The sequence below is a fragment of the Bos taurus genome, chromosome 10 (assembly GCF_002263795.3).
Source record: "Bos taurus isolate L1 Dominette 01449 registration number 42190680 breed Hereford chromosome 10, ARS-UCD2.0, whole genome shotgun sequence".
NCBI lineage: Eukaryota > Metazoa > Chordata > Mammalia > Artiodactyla > Bovidae > Bos > Bos taurus.
Window position 1 is genome coordinate 61,674,468 of NC_037337.1, and position 23,065 is coordinate 61,697,532.

Below are 23,065 nucleotides of genomic sequence, written 5' to 3' on the forward strand. Positions count from 1 at the left end.
TTGTGATTTGTTAATTTCTATGAAATAATCTCAACCACAGCGTGCCATTAACTGACTTCTTTTAGAAACAAACTCTATCAATGATCTATTTCCCCCCCCCTTTTTTTTTTTTGTTCCTTAGCAACAGTCTTGTCTCTGTTCTGATGATAAGAATTGGTATAAAAATGATTTTTTTTATAAAAAATAGGAAAGATCCATTTCCTATTGACTCTTATGAAATAGAGTTTGAGATTCAAGCCCTTCAAAGCTTTTGAAGCTGTAAAATATTTTCAAATGATCCATCTGAAAGAAGGAAAAATTTTACTGTCATATTCCATGAATTCCATTTATCTGGGTCTTTTGTTATTTGATTTTTCATTTTAATTTTTTAAAATTAAAAAGTGGATAGAAACATTGATTTCTTATTAGAAATTGTGTTTTTCATTATTTTATTTTATTATTTGGTTTCTTAGAAACATATTTATCTTTTCATCAAATTAAATTCTCACCACTCTGACAGAATTCTAACTTAGATTTCTTAGTTGGAAGTACCTGTGAAATTCTAAGCCTTCATTTACCATTTAAGATGCAGGTATTGTGCTAGGTGCTAGGGCTGTATAGATCTGTCTTTAAAGGGCTCACATTCTATATAAAAGAGAGGGTAATTAATCAGTTCCAGGGAGTCTGAAATGCTCAAATAACCTGAGTATAAGAGCAAAGCCACCAAATAGCATTCAAAAATGACCTGTTTCCTTGCTTCATTTGGAAGCCACTCTTTCTAGAATTGGCTCGCTGAAACTTTGGTCTGTGAACTAGCCCTGGGTCCTGATTTTACATCATAGTTTCTGGGATCTTCTGCTTTGTAAAATAATGCAGGTACATTGAGAATTAGAATATCCAATCACTCCTCAGTTTTTAAGTTCCTGATTTATGGACTTAGGGATATCCCATACTGGCCCTAATGGGCTCCTGCTGGGGGTGGGGGGTGGCCTTGGGCCTGGGGCTGGGCAGCCTTCCAGCCAGGCTGCCCTCTCAGGATTGCGTGGAGTGGCCTGAGTTTAAGGTGGTTGGTGCTCACAGCTCACTGGGCAGCTGGCTGGAGCTGCAGGGACCATGGGTTTGAGTGGCCAAGTTTCCCTCTGGTTGCCTGCCGTGGAATGTGTTTTCCCATAGAAACAACATTTTAAGTCTGTGGTCAGGTTCCCAGACCAGCCTACAATAGCCCATTTAGCTGATAATGTGGCCGAGAGACTGCTATTTGACTAGCCCGGGGACCAAACCACCACCTATTAACATTGTTTCTATTGGAAAAGCCTGTCCAAGTTCTAAATACCAATATAGAAATGACATTTTGGAACCCTACCTGTTTGTCAGCTGGGAGCTGCCAGTCCTCAGAACTGGAGAGTTGAATCACTCTGCCCTCCCGGCTGCTGAAGGACACCATTCTTTCCCCTCAGCCTGATCCCATTGGCTGGCTTTCCTGTCTTTTCCTGGGGCTGCCAGGACATTCAGAAGATATTATCTCCTTGGACAGAGCTCTCTGTTTGAGAACTTCTGGGAAGTGGTGAGAATCGTGGTTTCAATCCCTTATTTCTTCTGTGGGTGGTAAAGAGGTGGGAAGGGACCAGTTGGCCGTTGGGAGTGGTGAATTCCGTAGGACCATCCTGGGCCTGCCTGTTCTGGATCACCTGTCTACTTTACTTGTTTGCATTTCAATCATTTCTAGAATTTTGCCCACCCTTTAGAAAAGTACAGTGTGGCTTTGGCTTGGGTAAATGGAGCAAATATCCCAGTCTAAGAAAATAACCACGCTCGTCTTGAACTCATGGGTAAATCCAAGGGATTGCTGGGTTCTGGGAAACAGTTCTTCCGAAGCACCATGAGTTTATGTGATACCATTGGTTAAATCCTTGTAGAGGCTGGAGAGACGCAATTATGAGGCACATTTTATTTGTTGTTTGTTTTTTATTTTTTTCCTGTTTTGAAGAAACCCCTCCTCATCCTTACAGGATTGAATAGTAATTTCAAATTCATAAACAAATACACCTCTCCCCATGTTTAGATGGGAGTTCCTTTTATACTCACAACCAGTGGTGTGATGCCAGCGGGCAAGATACAGATCCCTTGCCTTGGAGAGAAGTAGGTTTAGTGCAAGTTTACCATAACAGAAAGCTAGTCAAACCATTACCTTTAGAAGTTTGAGGGGGTCACATGGGTGGTTTAGTGAACTGTGCAGACTTGTGTGTTCCCAGTATTGTGTAATCCACAGTTCTAGACATAGAAAGTGCCCTGTGCGGTCAGGAGGATCAGGACTTGCCACACACATCCGTGTGCTTCTGGTTTTCTTGGGTCAATGTCTGGTTTCCTAGTCCAGTGCACCCTGTGGCTTTAAATTCTCCCTCTTTTACAACTTTTTATTTTTTTTTCCAAAGTAAAGCAAAGACTTGCACATGTTCCAATTCAGGTCTCAGTTTAGTTGCTCACTCATGTCCAACTCTTTGCAGCCCCATGGACTGCAGCATGCCAGGGTTCCCTGTCCATCACCAATTCCTAGAGCTCACTCAAACTCATGTCCATTGAGTCGGTGATGCCATCCAAACATCTCATCCTCTGTCATCTCCTTCTCCTCCTGCCTTCAGTCTTTCCTAGCATCAGGGTCTTTTCCAATGAGTCAGCTCTCCGCGTCAGGTGGTTGAAGTATTGGAGTTTCAGCTTCAGTATCAGTCCTTCCAATGAACACTCAGGACTGATTTCCTTTAGGATTGACTGATTGGATCTCCTTGCAATCCAAGGGACTTTCAAGAGTCTTCTCCAACACCACAGTTCAAAAGCATCAATTCTTCAGTGCTCAGATTTCTTTATAGTCCAATTCTCACATCCAGGCATGACTACTGGAAAAACCGAGCTTTGACTAGATGAACTTTTGTTGGCAAAGTAGTGTCTCTGCTTTTTAATATGCTGTCTAGGTTTGTCATAGCTTTTCTTCCAAGGAGCAACTTTTAATTTCATGGCTGTAGTCATGATCTGCAGTGATTTTGGAGCCCCAAAAAATTAAGTCTCTTACTGTTTCCATCATTTCTTCATCTATTTACCATGAAACGATGGGACCAGATGCCATGATCTTAGTTTTCTGACTGTCAAGTCTTAAGCCAACTTTTTCACTCTCCTCTTTCACTTTCATCAAGAGGCTCTTTAGTTCCTCTTCACTTTCTGCCACTTAGGTGGTGTCATCTGCATATATGAGGTTATTGATATTTCTCCCAGCAATCTTGATTCCAGTTTGTGCTTCATTCAGCCTGGTATTCCACATGATGTACTCTGCATATAAGTTAAATAAGCAGGGTGACAATATACAGCCTTTACATACTCCTTTCCCGATTTGGAACCAGTCTGATTTTCCATGTGCAGTTCTATCTGTTGCTTCTTGACCTGCATACAGATTTTCCAGGAGGCAGGTCAGGTGGTCTGGTATTCCCATCTCTTTAAGAACTTTCCAGTTAGTTGTGATCCACATAGTCAAAAGCTTTGGTGTAGTCTATAAAGCAGAAGTAGATGTTTTTCTGAAATTCTCTTGCTTTTTCGATGATCCAACGCATGTTGGCAATTTGATCTCTCTTTCCTCTGCCTTTTCTAAATCCAGCTTGAACATCTGCAAGTTCTCAGTTCATGTACTGTTCAAGCCTGGCTTAAAATTTTGGGGGTTACTTTGCCACCATGTGAGATGAGTGCAATTGTGTGGCAGTTTGAACATTCTTTGGCATTGCCTTTCTTTGGGTTTGGAATGAAAATTGACCTTTTCCAGTCCTGTGGCCACTGCTGAATTTTCCAAATTTGTTGGCATATTGAGTGTAGCACTTTCACAGCATCATCTTTTAGGATTTGAAATAGCTCAACTGGAATTCCATCACCTCCACTAGCTTTGTTCGTGGTGATGCTTCCTAACGTCCACTTGACTTCTCATTCCAGGATGTCTGGCTCTAGGTGAATGATCACACCATCATGGTTATCTGAGTCATTAAGATCTTTTTTGTATAGTTTTTCTGTGTATTCTTACCACCTCTTCTTAATATCTTCTGCTTCCATACCATTAGATCCATACCATTAGGTTAGGTCCATACCATTTCTGTCCTTATTGTGTCCATCTTTGCATGAAATATTCCTTTGGTATCGCTAATTTTCTTGAAGAGATCTCTAGTCTTTCCCATTCTGTTGTTTTCCTCTATCTCTTTGCGTTGATAACTGAGGAAGGCTTTCTTATCTCTCCTTACTATTCTTTGGAACTCTGCATTCAGGTGCTTATATCTTTCCTTTTCTCCTTTGCCTTTAGCTTCTCTTCTTTTCTCAGCTATTTGTAAGGCCCCCTCAGACACCATTTTGCCTTTTTGCATTTTTTTCCCCTTGGGGATGGTCTTGATCATTGCCTCCTGTACAATGTCTGGAACCTCCGTCCATAGTTCTTCAGGCACTCTATGAGATCTAATCCCTTGAACCTATTTGTCACTTCCACTGCATAACTGTAAGGGATTCGATTTAGGTAATACCTGAATGATCTAGTGGTTTTCCCATTTCAGTCACCTATAAAAAATTGCAACAGGATTTAAACTGGCTGCCACTGTAAAATGATCTCCCAGATTTGGGGAACTGCCTTAGCAACTGGGTTTCCTTAGCTGAGAAAGGCTGAAGGTGTGTGTGTGTGTGTGTGTGTGTGTGTGTGTTTGTCTGTGTGTGTGTGTGTGTATGTGTGTCCTTGATATGGCAACCTAAATTCTTTGTCTTTCAGGTTCTAGGGCTATTGCTTTGGATCAACACAAAATTTCCACAAAACACAACTTAGGGCATACATAAAATGAAACTGTGCAAGTCTCATCCTCTCTGTGCCACTGGTGCAAACAGATTAGGGAGGGAAAAGCCTCCATTCTAGCAGTGTAGCCAGAGGAACCTCTCCAGGCTACCTGCTGAGTTCTGTGATGCTCGTCTTTAGGAATTGACCACAAATGCTGGCCCCATCAGTGACTTTGATCAGACACAACAATCTTCCATGAGAAAGTACACTTCAAACTTTTGCTGAGTTGAGTCACCTTTGGGATTTATGGTTTTCTTTTGCTGAAGAAATAAGTAGAATCAGATATTTATATATGAGTATTTTCTGTACATTGATATTGTATTTTCTCAAAGGAAATGTATTGATCCCTGAGTTATAAACATTGATAACCTCACTGATTAGAATAAATTAATGATCAGAATATCCACAAAATGGCCAAGCCATGAAACCATTATGCATTACTATTTAACTGTCTGCAAATGTTAGTCACCCAGTTTTGTTTGACTCTTTGAAACCTCACAGACTGTAGCCTGCTAGGCTTCTCTGTCCATGGAATTGTCCAGGCAAGAATACTGGACTGGGTTGTCATGCCCTTCTCCAGGAGATCTTCCCAACCCAGGGATCAAACTCAGGTCTCCCACATTGCAGGCAGATTCTTTATTATCTGGGCTTCCCTGGTGGCTTAGAGCGTAAAGCGTCTGCCTGCAATGCGGGAGACCGGGGTTCAATCCCTGAGTCAGGAAGATCCCCTGGAGAAGGAAATGGCAACCCACTCCAGTACTCTTGCCTGGAAAATCCCATGGATGGAGGAGCCTGGGAGGCTGAAGCCCATGGGGTTGCAAAGAGTCGGACACGACTGAGCTACTTCACTTTCACTTCTTTATTATCTGAACCACTAGGGAACCCCATTTAACTGTCTATAACCATTTAAATAGGCATGGAATATTCTTCTGTTAAATAGATTAATTTATAAGAAATAGTTCTCACTATGAGACAGTTTTCTATGTTGGCCTCATTTACAGCTGGCCTGTTTATGATACTGAAGAGATGGTATTAATCTTTGTTAATTATGATTTGTACTTACTGAGGCATTTAGTCAGTGTTCTCTTGTGTGCTTCTGAACAGACTCCAGATGTTCCTGGCATAACAAGCATTGTTTCTCTGTTTGAAGAACTGTCAGACTGGGATCAGAGGGCCTATGGGTGGGTTTCACAGATGAGAATCTGTACATAAAATTATTTAAAGTATATAATTGCAATATCACATATGTAGGTTTTTGAGAAGTATGTCTGGAATTGTGTTGGTAGGTTGAAACATGATGGGATTAATCAAGGAAAAGAGATTAGTGTTATGAGGGGAGATGGAATTATACACTAAACACAAAGGTAGAAGAGCTAGTATAAATGTGAAAGAAGAGTTTAGAGTGTGTGTGTGTGTGTGTGTGTGTGTGTGTGTGTGTGTATTGGGGGAGGGGGTCTGTACATGAGTGACACCTGAGTCCCTGAAGAGGAGGAGCAGAGCTGAAAGGCATCTGAAGCTAATAGTGAGATGTTTAACATTTTATGGTGATTAAAGGTCTATCTCTGTATCCCAGGAGAATAGAATTAGGCATGGTGAATATGAAAAGATGCTTAGCAACTACTGAGAACCTACTGCATATCTCAGGAAACTCTAGACAATGCTCTGTGGTGACCTAAATGGGAAGGAAGTCCAACTGCTGTACAGTAGAAACTAACACAATATGGTAAAGCAACTGTACTCCAATAAAAAGTAATTAAAAAAAGAAGCAGCTTAGCTACATTGTCCTAGTGGAGCAGAGAGGAACTAAGAAGCCAGGAAAAAGGAATGTGATATTAGTCCAACAGTGAAACACTAGGATTTGGACAAGGGATTTACTAATGGGGTTAGAGGATTTGAGAGTAATTTCAACAGTGGGATGAAATAAAACTAGTGACCCCTCTTAGCAACTGGGAAGCATCAAGGCATAACTCAGATAGTCCCCTTCCAAGCTTACCTCGGGTGATGAGGCTAGATGCTCTTGTTCTGAGCTTCCTTAGCTCCTCAGGCAGGCCTAGACATCTGCGTTTTACCTGTCACACTGGCCTGCTATGCATACTTGTCTGTCTTCTTTCAAGAGCAAAGACTCTTATCTTAGTCACCTTTGAGGGAATGTAACAGTTTATTTATAATTGCATGGTAACAATATTATTGTTATTTTACTTTTAAATAAACTTTAAAAGTTCTAATAAATTTTAGAACAGTTTTAGATTTACAAGGAAAAAAAAAAACAAAACAGGAGGATAATACCAAGACCTCCTGTAAACCCTGGACACAAATTTCTCCGCTGTTAGCCTCCTATACTAGTTTGATACATTGAGGACAATTAACTGAACCAATATTGATACATTTTGTTAACTAAAGTCCATCTTTTATTCAGATTAATTTATTTTTTAACCGAATGTCCTTTTGAATGTTCAAAATCCCATCCAGGATGCCACACATTACATTTAGTTTTCATGTCTTCTTAGAATGTGACAGTTTCAGACTTTCCTTGTTTGTGATGACCATGACACTTTTGAGGACTATTGGTTAGGAATTTTGTAGATCATCCCTCAATTAGGATTTCTTGGGAAATGTTTAAGGAGTAGTGAGTTATACTTCACCTTTTTGAAGGCAGAGTATCTACATAAATTATTTGGAACTTATTAGCACAAGAGACTTGGCTCTTTTCTTGCCTTTATTTATTCAATCGTGTATTTATCAATCTTGACTCATAGACATTTATTTTATACTTTGGATTATAATCCAATACTACTTTTGTTATTCTGCTACTTAAATGTTTCTAGCTTTGGCCACTGGGAGCTCTTCATTTGGCTCCTGTATCCTTGACATATGCTCATCCTTGTGAGTTCTGTTCTTTGTTTGGCAGTTACCTTCTACTTTCTATCGCCACGTGATACTCCAGACTCACCCTGTGCACTTCTTGCCCAGTCCTCGAGTCAGCCCTGTGTCCCGGGAGCCCTGGTTCCTTTTATTGGAGAATGGTATTAGAAACCATGATCTTGGTGTTAAGTATGCTTCTCTTAGTTAGTTTTATTTCTTATCTAACACAGGGCCTAACACACAATAGATTCTCACTGCATATGGTTGAATGGCTTTGCGTTTGTCTATACTCGCCTTGTAGACAAGGCAGTTATTCACATGCCTTATTGTGTGCTCAGCAGTGAATTTACTGGCTATACCAGAAGATGAGTTATGTGATCTTGGATGCCTTGTTGCTGCTGTTGTTCAGTTGCTAAGTCTTTGTGACCCTGTGGACTGCAGCACACCAGGCTTCCCTGTCCTTCATTTTCTCCTGTCTCTTGGAATTTGCTCAAACTCATGTCCATTGTATCAGTGATGCCATGCAACCATCTCATCCTCTGTCAGTTGGAGGTAGTAACAGACCATTTCATTCTAGAGGCCCTGAGAGTAGAAGTCGAGAGAGAGAGAGAGAGAGAGAGAGAGAGAGAGAGAGAAAGAGAGAGAGAGAGAGAGAAGAGAAAGGAAGGAGGGAAAAGAAGTGAAGGGAGGGAAGCCTTGAGAAACAGACAGACACTAGCTTTGGAGGTGAGGATAATGGAGTTACTAGTCTAACAGTTGGGAGAAAGCAAGAAGAGGATAAACCTCCTTCAAACCAGAATACCAATGGTTCATCTTCCTGTTCCTTTTGAAATCATTTTCATTCAGAAGAATTGTGTGCGGTAGGTTAGAGAGGTTGGCTGACTGGCTTAAGTCTTCCAACGAGAAAGCCAGGATTGTCTGTGTCCCAGCCAGTGCTGATCCAGACAATCCAGAAATACGTCCTGGGGTCTGGAGAGCCTGGCTGATGCTTGAGGAGGCCATGGAAGCCATTTTCATTGCTGGGGTTTGAAGTTTCATTACTCGATTTGTTGTGACTGGCAGATGGGTTGGAACGGTCACATGTATTCAGATCACTGCTGTGACCTCTGCCTTCGGCTAAGAAGAGAGCCAGAATAAAATAAATAAAATAAGGGCGGGGCAGTTGCAAAGTTTACTGAAGCAATAGAGTCATTTATGAGATAGCACCGATGGTTTTTCTTTTTACCTGGATAAAATCTGTCAAAGTACTCATAAAATATTGATGTATGGTTCCACATTATATATAGCTCATTTGCATATTATAGTTTTTTCATCTCATTTTTGATAAAGTTGTAATTATTTTTAAACTCTGAAACTGGACTATTAGGAATGTCTACCTTGAGGTGTGTTACATGGGCACCTTTTGTCATGTGGTGGCATATGCTTTTGATACCTCCCCATACTTATGCTCAAGAGGACTAAATGATAACTTTTTTCTCTGAAGGTCAAAGAAGCCAGCAGGGTCCATATCATTAACCTTTCAGTTCAGTTCAGTTCAGTCGCTCAGTCGTGTCTGACTCTTTGCGACCCCATGAATCGCAGCACGCCAGGCCTCCTTGTCCATCACCAGCTCCCGGAGTTCACTCAGACTCATGTCCATCGAGTCAGTGATGCCATCCAGCCATCTCATCCTCTGTCGTCCCCTTCTCCTCCTGCCCCCAATCCCTCCCAGCATCAGGGTCTTTTCCAATGAGTCAACTCTTTGCATGAGGTGGCCAAAGTACTGGAGTTTCAGCTTTAGCATCATTCCTTCCAAAGAAATCCCAGGGCTGATCTCCTTCAGGATGGACTGGTTGGATCTCCTTGCAGTCCAAGGGACTCTCAAGAGTCTTCACCAACACCACAGTTCAAAAGCATCAATTCTTTGGCGCTCAGCTTTCTTCACAGTCCAACTCTCACATCCATACATGACCACAGGAAAAACCATAGCCTTGACTAGACGGACCTTTGTTGGCAAAGTAATGTCTCTGCTTTTGAATATGCTATCTAGGTTGGTCATAACTTTCCTTCCAAGGAGTAAGCGTCTTTTAACTGGAGAAGGGAATGGCAAACCACTTCACTATTCTTGCCTTGAGAACCCCATGAACATTATCATTAGCCTTTACCTAATGCTTATTATTCTGTTTGTCCAAAGTTTTATCACTTCACAACTGAGAAACTCATGCATATAAAATAGGAGTCCCTTGAATTTGTTTTGATTACCCTGGTCTTGTCTGAAAAATACTTTGCATTTGGGATAGGAAACAGAAGGGCTATCCTGGCTGTAAGACGCCAGACTCACAGAAGTGGGTTCTGGCTTAGGAATGTGGACACACTGCAGACATCTCACACAGAGGCCAATTCTTACAATGATGTGGTCAGACGTGGTAGAGCCCAGCTGTTTGCTCCATTGAGAGGGGCTTTAGCTAGCCCACACAATCTCTGAGACTGTGTCTGAACTGGATCCAAATATCCAGCCTGCCGAGGCTCACCCCTCCCCTAGAGTGACTGGAGTTGGGTTGTTGCAGGGCTAACATTCAGAGCAACTGGTAAGAAAAGTTACAAAGAGTAATTGAAAAAATGTAATGTATAGCAGTAAAGTGGAATCATATCCTTCCCACCATAAACTATTAAGAATCAGGTAAAACAGTTTATGTTTGGCTTTGGTCAGTTGATGGACATTTTTTGATATTTTTAATCTATGCCACCATTAATGCTGCTGAGCGAATATCATCTTATTACCTAAATACATCTTTGCCTTAAGACAGTGTGCTCTAAAATAAGATTTCCTGGGTTCAAATCCCCATTCTCTACTTCTAAGCTATGGGACTTTAGCTAGCTAGCTTGTTTACCCTTCCTAAGATATAGTTTCCTTACTGTTAAAATAGTAATAATGGAATTTAGCTTAGAGAGTTTCTATGAAGATGAAATAATGTGTCTTTAGCACTTGGCATATCTTTTCTCTTTGAATTTTACCTTTAATTTGCTGAATGCTACTGCCACTTGCATGGAGCTCTAACTCTGACTTTTGTTAGTGATGGGTTGGTGGGTATATCTGATGAAGTACAAAGGAAGAGGTCTGAATGCTACACTTTTATTTACACAAAAAAGTAACTTCATTAATGATTTATCTTCTTTATTAATGATTTTTTGTGCTGAAACCTGGAGAGTAAAATCTTTTGGAATGGAAATAATCCAACATGTCTACTTTAGACTTCAAATATCTTAGTGCTTTCCAACTTAAATAAGACATTCATTTCTAGAATTAAACCTTGTGTGTGTGTGTGTGTGTGTAAGTAGAATAAGTGCCATCCAGTTAGTTTGCAGTTCTCAAGACCAAAGTCAGCAGAGGAGAAAACTTATATCTTTCTAATACTTTGTATTCAGCCACAAGACATAGTAGGGTTTAGTGTTGTTGAAGAACAAATGGTAACAAGACAAAGCAATTGTCATTTGATGATATTTGTTGAAGTTAAATAATATATTACCTATTAAAAAGGACAAAGTTATTAAACTCCAAAAAGTCAGAGCATGAAAAGAAATCATAATTCAACACTATATAGAATTTTAAGGAATGCAATGAAATGAAAATGTGATAATTAATGAAAGGGAACGATGAATGCTTCATTCGAATGAAGCAGGAATTACCCTGTTTATGAGATAAGAAGTTCATACGTTTAAAGTAAAAATTGTTGTTTTAAATAAAAGATGATCAAAGTATAACAGGACATATTTTTAAAATGAATAGTTATAGATGGGTATTAATTGAGGAAGCAAAAGAACTTTCTGCTTCCCCAGATCTTCGTCTCCTGAGGCAACCAGTTTTAACCATTTCTGTTTTTATTTCTTCTCATGTTTATCCTCCTGACACCATGCACTGTGTTTGTAACTCTGTGTCTACATTTAAACAGTACATATTGGCTTCTTGCAGTGAGAGATGGGGACATAGCTCACTTGGATCTATAGTTTTACTCTCTCTTCTCTTTCCCATTTTAAAAATAATTATTGAATGACTTTTAGTTATTGGTATTTAAAAAAATTAGGTTCTTAAACCTCTGTTTCCTGAATCAATTGCTTTATTTCTCTCCACGCTTTTCTTTCCAACTATTTCTTGATTTATGACCCATGATTGTTTAAAACATTTACCTTTTGTTTTGTAACCATTGTAAATTGCAGTGTCGTCCATGTTTTGTCTATAGGTTGATTCTAAACATTGAAGGAACAATAAAGAATGTCTATTACTGTGATTTTTCAAATATCTTGGAAAGTCTTTTGAATATCTTGCTTTGTAGGACTGATTTTGTACTCTTTTTTACCTACTTTTTTTTTTTTTTAACCCTGTTGTATGTGTTTACTCCATAAATACACTCATTCTTGTCAGACAATGTGTCTTGGTTTTTGTTTGAAAAACATAGTTACTCTGAGTACAGGACACCCTACAAAAGGCTCAGGAACTCTCTGAAGCTCTTCCAGGGTTTGGTTTGGAGTTGCATCGAATCCAGTGGAGTTGTTGGTGGGGAAGGTTTGAGGTGGTTGACTTTGGCCTGGATTGTCATTTTAGATTGAGAGAACTTTTATGAAGTTTGGGTGTTCTCCTGCCCCAGCTGTCTGTCCTATCTCTTCCTCTCACTCCCCTTTCCAAGATTATGAGTTGCCCTGGGAAGTTCTGGGCACTCCGAACTAAAGTTTAGGGCACTACTTTGTCACAGGAGGGACAGAGAATGGACAGCATTTGGCTTGGAATTCCCAGTAAAGTTTCTCTCTCTTCCATAATCTCTTATGGTTCCTTTGGCTGAATAGCTAATTTAGATCAGAAGATAATTCCACCACCATGCTGCTGCTGCTATGTGTTTTCATTTTCCTTTTCATTTATAAGCTTTCCATGTTCATTAGGAGAAGGCGATGCCACCCCACTCCAGTACTCTTGCCTGGAGAATCCCATGGGCAGAGGAGCCTGGTAGGCTGCAGTCCATGCGGTCGCTAAGAGTCGGACACGACTGAGCGACTTCACTCTCACTTTTCACTTTCATGCATTGGAGAAGGAAATGGGAACCCACTCCAGTGTTCTTGCCTGGAGAATCCCAGGGATGGGGAAGCCTGGTGGGCTGCCGTCTGTGGGGTTGCACAGAGTCGGACACGACTGAAGCGACTTAGCAGCAGCAGCAGCAGCATGTTCATTATTTCATCTGATACACACACATGTGATGTGGACACATTCCATTATCCCAATTGTAGAGAAATAAACTAAGGCTCAGAGAGTTCCCAACACCAGGCACATATTAAGCCTCTATCCAATAATTTTCTGTCTAGTGTTGGAATAGCCCTGGCTATTCTACCCTGGCTAATCTTACCCTGGCTAGGTATGTATTTGGGGCCCTCTCCTTGGCTCCTCCATCCTTCTTTCTCTTTCTAATGTCAGCATCAGTTGGTCTGAAGTATGCATTTTTCCCTATAGGATGTTCCAGGTTCTCTGGGGCTGTAAAGGGAGTTCAGGACAGGCAAAGACTTGAGCTCATTTTCCAATCCTGCATTTGGTTAAGGTGGTGAGTTTAGGGAGAATACAGGAGGGTTCTGTGCAAATATAGTGAGAATATGTGAGTATACCCCAACAGAAAATGTATTTTAGCTCTGCAATAGTTTTTAAAGGCTTATACTTATGGGACTATAGTATTTATACCAGCAAGGCTTGGGATAGCTGCTGTTTTGTGAAATCGATTGTAAAACCTTTGATCTGCCTTATCAGCCCCTCAACTTGAAGAACTGGCGTCAATGTTCAGGCCCGCAGATGTGGCAGAGTGAAATGAATGGTTTCTTCTGGGTGTCTGTGTTATATCCTCTGCCTTAGTTTCCAGTGTAAAATTTGCTAAATCTTTACCCAGTTGTTCCCTTAAAGTGTTAAATATGGATCATCTGGATTCTGAATGCTTGGCTTTGTTCTAAAACATGTGATGAACTGTCTGTAAACAAGAAATCCAGTTGACATGGACTTTATTTTCCTGTAACTGTGGGTATCAACTATGTTTCCAAACTTTTGCTAAAGAAATATTTACATGTTTTGGCTTTTTTTTTTTTCTGACTAATGTTGGAGTTTGCATTCCTATAATTCTGGTGAAAGGAAGAATGTGGTCATATTTTAGAGGGTAGATTGGCCATAGGAAAAAATACACACAACTTCAATGAGTAAAAATATAAGACCTAATATTCGGTATACTTCATGATGACTTTTCTTAACTAGATTGGTAAATACGTTGTTCAAACTAGACTCATGTAACACCATAAATTTTTATATCCGTGCATTGTGATAGAACTGCATTTTGTTTCTATGGTCTTTATTTTCCAGATGCTCTGTGTACATAGGTGATATTAAGCATATCCTTATTGGTATCATTATGTTAAAATGTACCAAACTACTAAGCCAGCATTGAGTCCCATGAGCTTACTGTTCTTGTCTGCAAAGATTCATACTGTTCTAATAGCTCAGGAATTTTTTCCTTTAATTTAGTCACATATTCTTTTTTGAAAAAAAAAATATGGAGTTATTATGATTGAAATTTTTTTGTTTTTATTTCAGACCCAATGTCTGTGGATCACGTTATAATGCTTACTGTTGCCCTGGATGGAAGACTTTACCTGGTGGAAATCAGTGTATTGTCCGTAAGTAATAGGCAATCTATTATTTTTCATCGTTTTCTTTTGTTTTGGTTGCATGGTGATTCTTAGTATTCTGTCCTATGTAACTACATACCATTAATATGTTTATAGCAGAGCCTTCCAGCTCAAAGATTTTCCTACTTCCTCTGAATCCAGCTTTGGAATATATTAACTCAGGCAAGCCACTGTTAATACTTTAATTCAGTGACTTCTTTTAAAATGTTTCTGAGATAGAGGGAATAAAGCCACAGGGATACTCTGATTAAGGTTTCAAGTCATTGCATCTATTATTCCTGGCTGCGTAGACTATGTCATCACTTTGATGGGGTTTTTTAAAAAAGTTTATCATTGCTGCCTTCCTTATTGTAATTTCCGTGTTGGCCACCTACAAGCCTACCCAAACCTTGCGTGTTGAATTTGGGTGATGGAGGCTAAAAGGAAACCTAACTCTTAGACAAAGAGGAGAGAAAGCAGATAGAGCATCATATGAAAATGAGTGAGAAGACTGGGGGAGGAACTCTGATGGTACCAGAGATTCCTGTATTGATTCTGCTTCTGTGGCAAAGCTCAGATTCTCATATCCCACAAATGTGTGTGACAAGTCACATGCCAGACAAGGTGGTGTTTAATGGAGATACTAAGTCAGATTAATTATGGCATTGGTCCTGCATGAACTTTTACAGTCATCACACCTGTGAAATAATTTTCAGTTTTTGGAAAAATCCATTAGTATAATAGGGAAATTTAGAGCTGAGAAGCCAGTAAGGAATCATGTCATCCCCCTTCTCATTTGGCCAAAAATGGTCTGTGGAGAAGAAGAGATTATTTCAATCAGCATTCTCTTCGTGACCTGAAAAAGTTAATTTCCTTCCCATTTCTTAATTTTGACTAAAAAAAACTTATTCATTTGACACCTTGTGGTTTATTTCAAAATCAAAGCTGACTAAGAGAGGGATGTAATGGTTTTTGGAGTTTTCTAAATGAACTTGACAACAAAACCCTTTCCCTAGTGTTCTGTGGAATCTCTGAGAAATGCTATCTTCAGGTATTCAAGTATTTGTAGAGCCTTTTGAAAGCTTATTTCTTAATAGTTTTCAATCTCCATCCTAGGGCTCTTCTGACGTTTTGATGCATTTTCTATCAAGGGCATTATTTTTGGCCTTGCATATTTCATTTACTTCATGCAAGTTTGTGCAGGAGTTTGATGGAAAGAATCAAGTCTATGAGTATAAAAGAGTAGTGACCAAATCTTGGTCTTTTTATAAGCATAAACCATTTGCCACTTGAACTTATTCTTCAGTCCAGTTAGCAGAGCATTTGGTACCAGTATGATATTAGTTTCTGGGTGGCTTGAAGATGTTAATGGCTTCCTGACTGTAGAATCAGTACTATTAAGTGGATTCACACTTCTCTTCTCAGACTGTTGATGTGGTTCACAACAGGACTAAATGTGTAGGATACAAGTTGCTCTGTAGATCAGAAGTTCTCAGCTGGCAGGATCTGAACCAGGAAGCGGTCTGAGCCAGCCATGAAATTTTTTATAAAGATTACTAAATTTTAAATATTTACAATAAAATAGGCTACCAAGAATACTGCTACAAGTTTTATATCACTAACTCTAAGGTAGTGTAAAAAACAGAATGTGTATGTGTATTAGTCGCTAAGTCATGTTTGACTCTTGTGACCCCATGGCCTGTAGCCCACCAGGCTCCTCTGTCCATGGGATTTTCCAGGCAAGAATACTGTAGTAGGTTGCCATTTCCTTCTCCAAGGGAATCTTCTAGACCCAGGAATGAAACCCAGGTCTCTTGCATCATAGGCGGATTCCTGCATGGCAGGCAGATTCTCTACCCACTGAGCTACAGAAAGCCCCATACATACATAATTATGTATATGGACTTCTTTTGTGGCTCAGTGGCAAGGAATCCTCCTGACAATGCAAGAGACACAGGAGAAGCAGGTTTGATCCCTGGGTTAGTAAGATCCCCTCGGGGAGGAAAAGAACCTACTCCAGTATTCTTGTTTGGGAAATCCCATGGACAGAGAAGGCTGGTGGGCTACAGTTCATGGGCTCACAAAGAGTTGGACACTACTTAGCTACTGAACAACATATATATTTGTGTGTATGTATATGCAGGAATATATATACAAACATACAAATATATATGTGTGTGTGTGTGTGTGTGTGTGTGTGTGTATATATATATAGAGAGAGAGAGAGAGAGAGAGAGGAGGAAATGACAACCTACTCCAGTATTCTTGCCTGGAAAATTGCATGGGCCGAGGAACCTGGCACACTACAGCCCATGGGGTCACAAAAAGTTGTACCATGACTGAGCGACTAAACAATGCAGGATTTTTGTTTTGTTTTGTTTTCCTTTTATAGACTATCCTGGGCTTATTGACAGATTGTGAGCTGTGAAATAAGTAAAGAGAGGCTAGAGAACTACTCATACGGATAAGGGAGCTTCCCAGTTTTAGATTCTGTTTAGTCTAACAGATTTGTTTTATACATGAATAGACCTGAAGCCTAAGGTCACACAGGTCATGATAGCAAAGTTATCAAGGAACTTGATAGTCCAAGTTTCCTCACCTGAGGATTGGGACCCTGTGAATCACCGTGCTCTGAAGCCATGTGCTAACAGACCTCTGGTTTTATTCATAGCCATTTGCCGGCATTCCTGTGGGGATGGATTTTGTTCGAGGCCAAATATGTGCACTTGCCCATCTGGTCAGATAGCTCCTTCCTGTGGCTCCAGATCCAGTGAGTATAACATGTCATTATATATAATATTATTTTATGTGGTTATGCCCTATTTTCTCCTAAATTTGCTTTTGGCTTTTCTCTTGCCTGCAATACATTTTTTTTTTTTTTTTCACTAGAACATCTGCCTTCTCTGCTCTGCCCAAAATACTTGGAATGGCTCTCCTCAGTCTGGCCTCCCATTTCCCTTCTTCACTTTTTATAGGGAAATTACCTGTGGGACATAGTTACTATGAATAATATAAAGATTGTGGCATCCTTCTGTGTAGGTGTCATCTTATTTATCTTTGTATCTCCAGTGTAAATACCATAAAAGATACTCAATGACATGATCATTTAATGAACATTTTTGACTCAAGGAAACTAGGCATTCTTCCTTGTGGTACTGAAGTAGGAATCTGATTAAACACTTTTTACAACTTGAGACCCCTGCCTTTTGCAAGAGGACAATATTAGGAGTCATCATGGCAGTTTACTGGGGATGATTTATCATGAAGCACAAACATATTTTGCCTTTTAGAATTTTACCACTTTGTTCATTCCATGATGCCAAGGAAATATCCACAGTTCATTATTCAGAGACTTTGCTGGCATATTCTGTTGTTTTTGTTTTTAACATGGGTGCTCAGCAGTGAATTAGGGGAAATGTGGGGGTTGGGAAGGAGGTGAGTCATTAGTTGTTAAAAAATGAAGTTCAATATAAACAGCCCCTCAACATCTTGACCATTACCAAGGCAAAAATCTTAGGTTCCTTTTCCACTTCCAATTTCTTCCCTTACAGCATATTCTGGTTTTGACATGGTTTTGAGAGTATTATGGAATATTGGGAGCTTCCCAGGTGGTGCTAGTGACAAAGAACCCACCTGCCAATGCAGGAGATGTAAGAGATGCAGGTTCGATCCCTGGGTTGGGAAGATCCCCTGGAGAAGGGCATGGCAACCCACTCCAGTATTCTTGCCTGGAGAATCTCATGGACAGAGGAGCTTGATGAGCTATAGTCCATAGGGTCGCAGAGTCAGACACAGCTGAAGCAACGTAGCATGCATGCATGCATTGTGGAATAAGTACATTCTTTTTTGTTGATTGCTAGTAGAGACTTGAGCATGATCAAGATCCTATTACCTATTAAGTTTAACTTTGGTTCTCATTTAACTGTGGTTCTCATGAACCAACTAACAGAATGGGGCCAATAGTGCAGGGCAGCAGACCTTCTTGGTGCCCACTCACATACCTTGGCATTCATGGGTTACACAAACAATTCTGCCTTTAGAGCTCTGTAACATTTTTCTGGCCAGGGAGCATGCATGGCAAGCTGGAAAGGCTGAGGGGATTAATTAGAAGCACCTTTTAACCAGTGACAAATGGAAAGTGTTGGATTAATGCCCGTACTTCCTTGCCTCTCATTTTGCTTAACTATGAGGTGTGTTATGCACTGTCTTCTAAAGTTCCCTAGTGGAGCCCGAGCTGCCCATGTAGGAACAGGCTTGAGAATGTACTTCATTGGTTTCCTTCTGTTACCTGTCTCACTTTCCCAGTCTCTATACCAGTGTTTCCTGAAATTACTTCTAAAAGAAACCACTGACATTTGAGTTATTGTCTCAGAATTTGCTTCTGGTGGAAACCAAATGGAGACAGATGAGGACTAAATACAGACAGTTGTAGGTTGGGATAGAAATTCTCCTGTGGGCTGGGGCTCATTTGCTTATTGCAATGAGTATAGCATGTTCTACTTTTTTTTTTTTTTGCTGTTTTTTTAACTTTGTATTTTGTATTGAGGTATAGCTGATTAATAATGTTGTGAGAGTTTCAGGTGAACAACAAAGGGTAGAATGTTCTTTCTTGATCTCATCTTGGTTTTGAATGTATGTTCTCCAAGCAACAAGAGGTTAATCCCATATATCAGGAGCACTTGAGCTGGAGGAGTAGCAGGAGGCAGAGTGCTCAGTTGGCAGCACTTTGGGGAACATGCTGGATGTCTCCACCTCTATCAGGATGATGACCTCCAGGTTGCCTCTGAGGAGTGAGAGCCTTGGGTGGGGAAGGAGACTACATAGCAAGTTGGGAGTAGAACCATCCCTCAGATTGGTCCTTCAACCAGCCACTAATACACCACTCCATAAGGGGGAGAAAGTATAGTCAGGTGGCAAACTGGATATCCAGCTGGAAAGGTCTTCAATGATAGTGTGAGCTGCTAATGATTTAATCAAGTAAAAATCACGAGATGTGAAGAAAAGAGGTTAATAAGATCAGAGGGAAAAGCTGTGGTTCTAGTACATTTCGAGCTAGTAGCGCGGTGGGAGGAGTGCAATGGTAAGGTCCTGTGGGCCAGATTAGGGTAGAGGCTGAAGTCCAAGGCTTGTGCATGCTAATCTTTGAGGAGGTTTGGGTCTGTTTGTGGTGCTTGTCCACTGGACAAAATCCAGTGGAGAGTGAAGTGAGGGGGAGGACACGGTTTCATGAGGGTTTTTGAGGCATTTGGAGCCTTTAAAATCATTGGCTTGGACTCTACCTGAACTAATAATGTCCAGACAGCTTGCACAACTAAAGCTGGCAGAATGTTTTATTAATAAGTTAAGGGTAGCTGAGGAATGATCAGAATTCATTTCTGATCTTTTAAAATGATGTTCTAGGAAACAGCTCTGCCATCCTGTAGAACTTCCTGCCCATGGTGTGGTAGACAAATGTGGGTAGGTCACTTTGCTAACTCCCCTGGTAATAGAAAGATAATCTAACTCAGTGAAATGTTTGCATTCACAACTTGTGGTTCTGGTAAGAAGGAGTAAATTTAGGTCATTTTACCAATATTTCCTCTGAGAAACTGTATACTTGTTATGTGATGGAGTCAAGGAGGTCCAGGTGAGTTGTAGGACCTGGGAGGCTTTAGCCTTCTTATTTGAAAATATAAAGAATGAAAGGAAGGTTTTTCTTTCAGGTTGTTTCCAACTTGTGTCCTGTGACTGTTAAAATAGGAAATGATCTCTTAGTGACCTGAATGAGAGATTGCATTTCCAGAAAGTCCAAACTGCCAGCCAGCAATTCCTTTGGACACCAGGAAGTCATGGCTTCCGTTAACCTATTGGGAGTCTTGCCACCAGTTGTTGAGGCACCAGGGCAAAAAGAGGATTGGCTAGACAGGCTCAGAACAGTGGGTTTTCTGGACTTTAATTCTAGGTATATTAGGACTGCTCTCTACTCTCTCAGTCTCTGAGGCCAGAGATGGATCCTGAGCAATTCTAATTCTCATAAAGACCTGTCATGGGTGATTCATGAATTTTCTCACACTCTCCTTAAATATATATAAGTACAATAGATAAGTAAAATAGATAAAGTATATAAAATAGATATCTAAAATAAATAATATAGATATATAAATATAATAATTATCTTTTTAAATAGTATACAGTATATTATTATAAAAGGTGTTCCCTAAATTTCATATTTTAGAATTTTGAGTTGAGTTTATGCTCATTCTATTTTATTCTTTATGCTTCTTAAAAGGATTAAAAAAATTAAACTTACTAGTTTGAGTTAATGGTAGATTCACATTCAATTGTAAGACGTACTTCGTAGCCATCCTGGGTGTCTTTTACCCAGTTTTCCTCATGTTAATGTCTTGTGATACTATAATACAATCAAGTTATTGACATAGATACAGTCAAGCTACAGAATGTTGCCATCACCACCAGGATTCTTCATGTTTCTCTCATTATCCGTTTCCTCCTACATCCTCCTTAACCCTGGCAACCACTAATCTGTTCTCCGTTTCTATAATTTTGTCATTTCAAGAATGTTATATAGATGGAATCACATAGTATATAACCTTTGGGAATTGTCTTTTTTCACTCAGCATAATTCTCTGGGAATTCATCCTTTTGTGGTTGTTTTGTGTATCAGTACTTTGTTCCCTTTTATTGATGAATTTACATGCTATGAATGTAAGGTTTGTATAGCCATTCACCCATCAAAAGATATCTGGGTTACTTCTAGTTTTTGGTTATTCAAACAAAGCTGCTATGAACATTTATGTACAGGTTTTTGTGTGAATGTAAGTCTATTTCTTTGGGATAAATGCCCAGAAATGCAATTGCTGGGTTATATGGTAGTTATATATTTAGCTTTTCTAGAAACAGCCAGCTGTTTTTGGAGTGGCTGTACCATTTTACATTCTCACCAGCAATGTATGAATGACCCAGTTTCTTTGCATTATCACCAGCTATCAGGGTTGCTGCTGTTTTCAATTCTAGCTGTTCTGATGGGTATGTGGTAATTACATCACTGTAATTTTAATTTGCATTTTTTCCTACTGGCTTCTAATGTTTATTATTTTTTTCCTGTGCTTATTTGTCACCTGCATATATCTTCTTGAGTGAACTGTTGTCTCTTCACGTCTTTTGCCTTGATTCTAATTGGATTCTTTTCTAATTTAGTGTTTTGAGAGTTCTATGTGTACTTTAAATCCTAGCCCTTAATCAGCTATGTAATTTGCAGACGTTTTCTCTCACTCTATAGCTTCCTCTTCATCTTCTAACAGAGCAAAAGTTTTAAAATATGTTTGAGTCCAATTTATCAATTTTTTCTTTAATGGAAAATAATTGTGCTTTTGATCTCAAGTCTAGGAACTCTTTGCTGAGCCATAGATCCTGAAGATTTTCTCTAGTTTTTTTTTTTTTTTTTTCTAAATGTTACATTTACATTGAGGTCTAGGTGTAGTTGATACCTGTGAATGTCTGATTCCTCCAGCCCACTTATTGGGTTGGCCAAAAAGTTCATTTGGGTTTTTCCATAGGATGTTTTTGGCCAACCTAATATTTCCAAAAAGGCTGTCCTTCATCAGTAGAATTACTTTTTAAGTTTTATCCAAAAAATCAGTTGGGTATATTTGTATACATCTACTTTTGGTGTCTCTATTTTATTCCATTGATCTGTCTGTCCTTTCTCCAGTATCGTACAGTCTTGATTACTGCAGCTTATGGTAAGTTTTCAAAACTGAGTAGACTAATTCCTCCCACTTAATTATTCTTTTTCAAAATTGTTATTCTAGTTCCTTTGCTTTTCCATATAAATTTTAGATTCATCTTGTCTGTATATACAGAAAATATTCTCTAGGAATTCGATAGAACTGGTTTAAATCTGTATGTCAGTTTGGAGAGGATTGACATCTTTACTGTTTGGAACCACTTTTAGTTTGGGTAAGATTTTATCATTTTTAATTCATTTCAGTTTACTTAGAATTTGGGGTACTTGTACTCCCAACCCGAATCCAAGCTTAAAGGATGTAAGAAGCCCAGGGGAACAATTGTAGAGCAGTGGGTTAGCAAGTTTGAGCAAGTATGGTGCAACCATTGCTGAAAGTTTAAGTATGAGCATACTCAGAGGATGGGAAGGTAGCATTGTAGCTGGTCTGGAAGAAGTGACCTTGGAAAGGTTTTTCAGGAAAGCGTGGGTTTTATGTGAACAGAGAGAAGAAGCTTGGGTGGAATCTGCTCAGATTTGTCCGTAGAAACAATTGAACTCTTTGCTTTCTAGTTAACTGTCTATGGAAGTGCCTTCATCACTGCTATCATATAACTTGTCTTTCTTTGTATCTTTTTCAGCTCTGCTAGGTTTTTTGTTTTGTTTTGACATACCTTAGTGAAGTTGCTCTACTAATTGGTGTGTCTTTAGGCACCACAGACTATATGCACTTAAAATGTCATTGCTTCTCCCAGTGAAAATCATTTTTGTCCTGCAGTGGTTCTGGCTGCCCCTATGGACTGTTTTCTCAGGTTTCGAGTCCAGAAGTTAGTCTGGCTGTTTGTCTTGTACTTTTCCAAGGGCTTAAATTAAAATCATATGTTACCATACAGATGCTTATTTGCAAATGGCTCCCAGTGTTCTTTCTGCCCCTTGTGCCTGCCAAGATAATGGAAGAATTTTAGGATCATTCCCAACCTAATGCATCCCAAAGA

The 23,065-nt window shown here is 39.6% G+C and overlaps 1 protein-coding gene across 3 annotated transcripts in view; it reads left to right on the top strand.

The window, feature by feature from the left end:
• The window catches only part of FBN1 (fibrillin 1), a 264,664-nt gene that overhangs the window by 19,964 nt on the left and 221,635 nt on the right, over positions 1-23,065 (top strand). For all 3 annotated transcript variants that reach the window (XM_015473179.3, XM_059890186.1, NM_174053.2), the window contains 2 exon segments: positions 14,274-14,356; positions 17,019-17,117. In XM_015473179.3, the coding sequence (XP_015328665.1) occupies positions 14,274-14,356; positions 17,019-17,117 (182 nt within the window).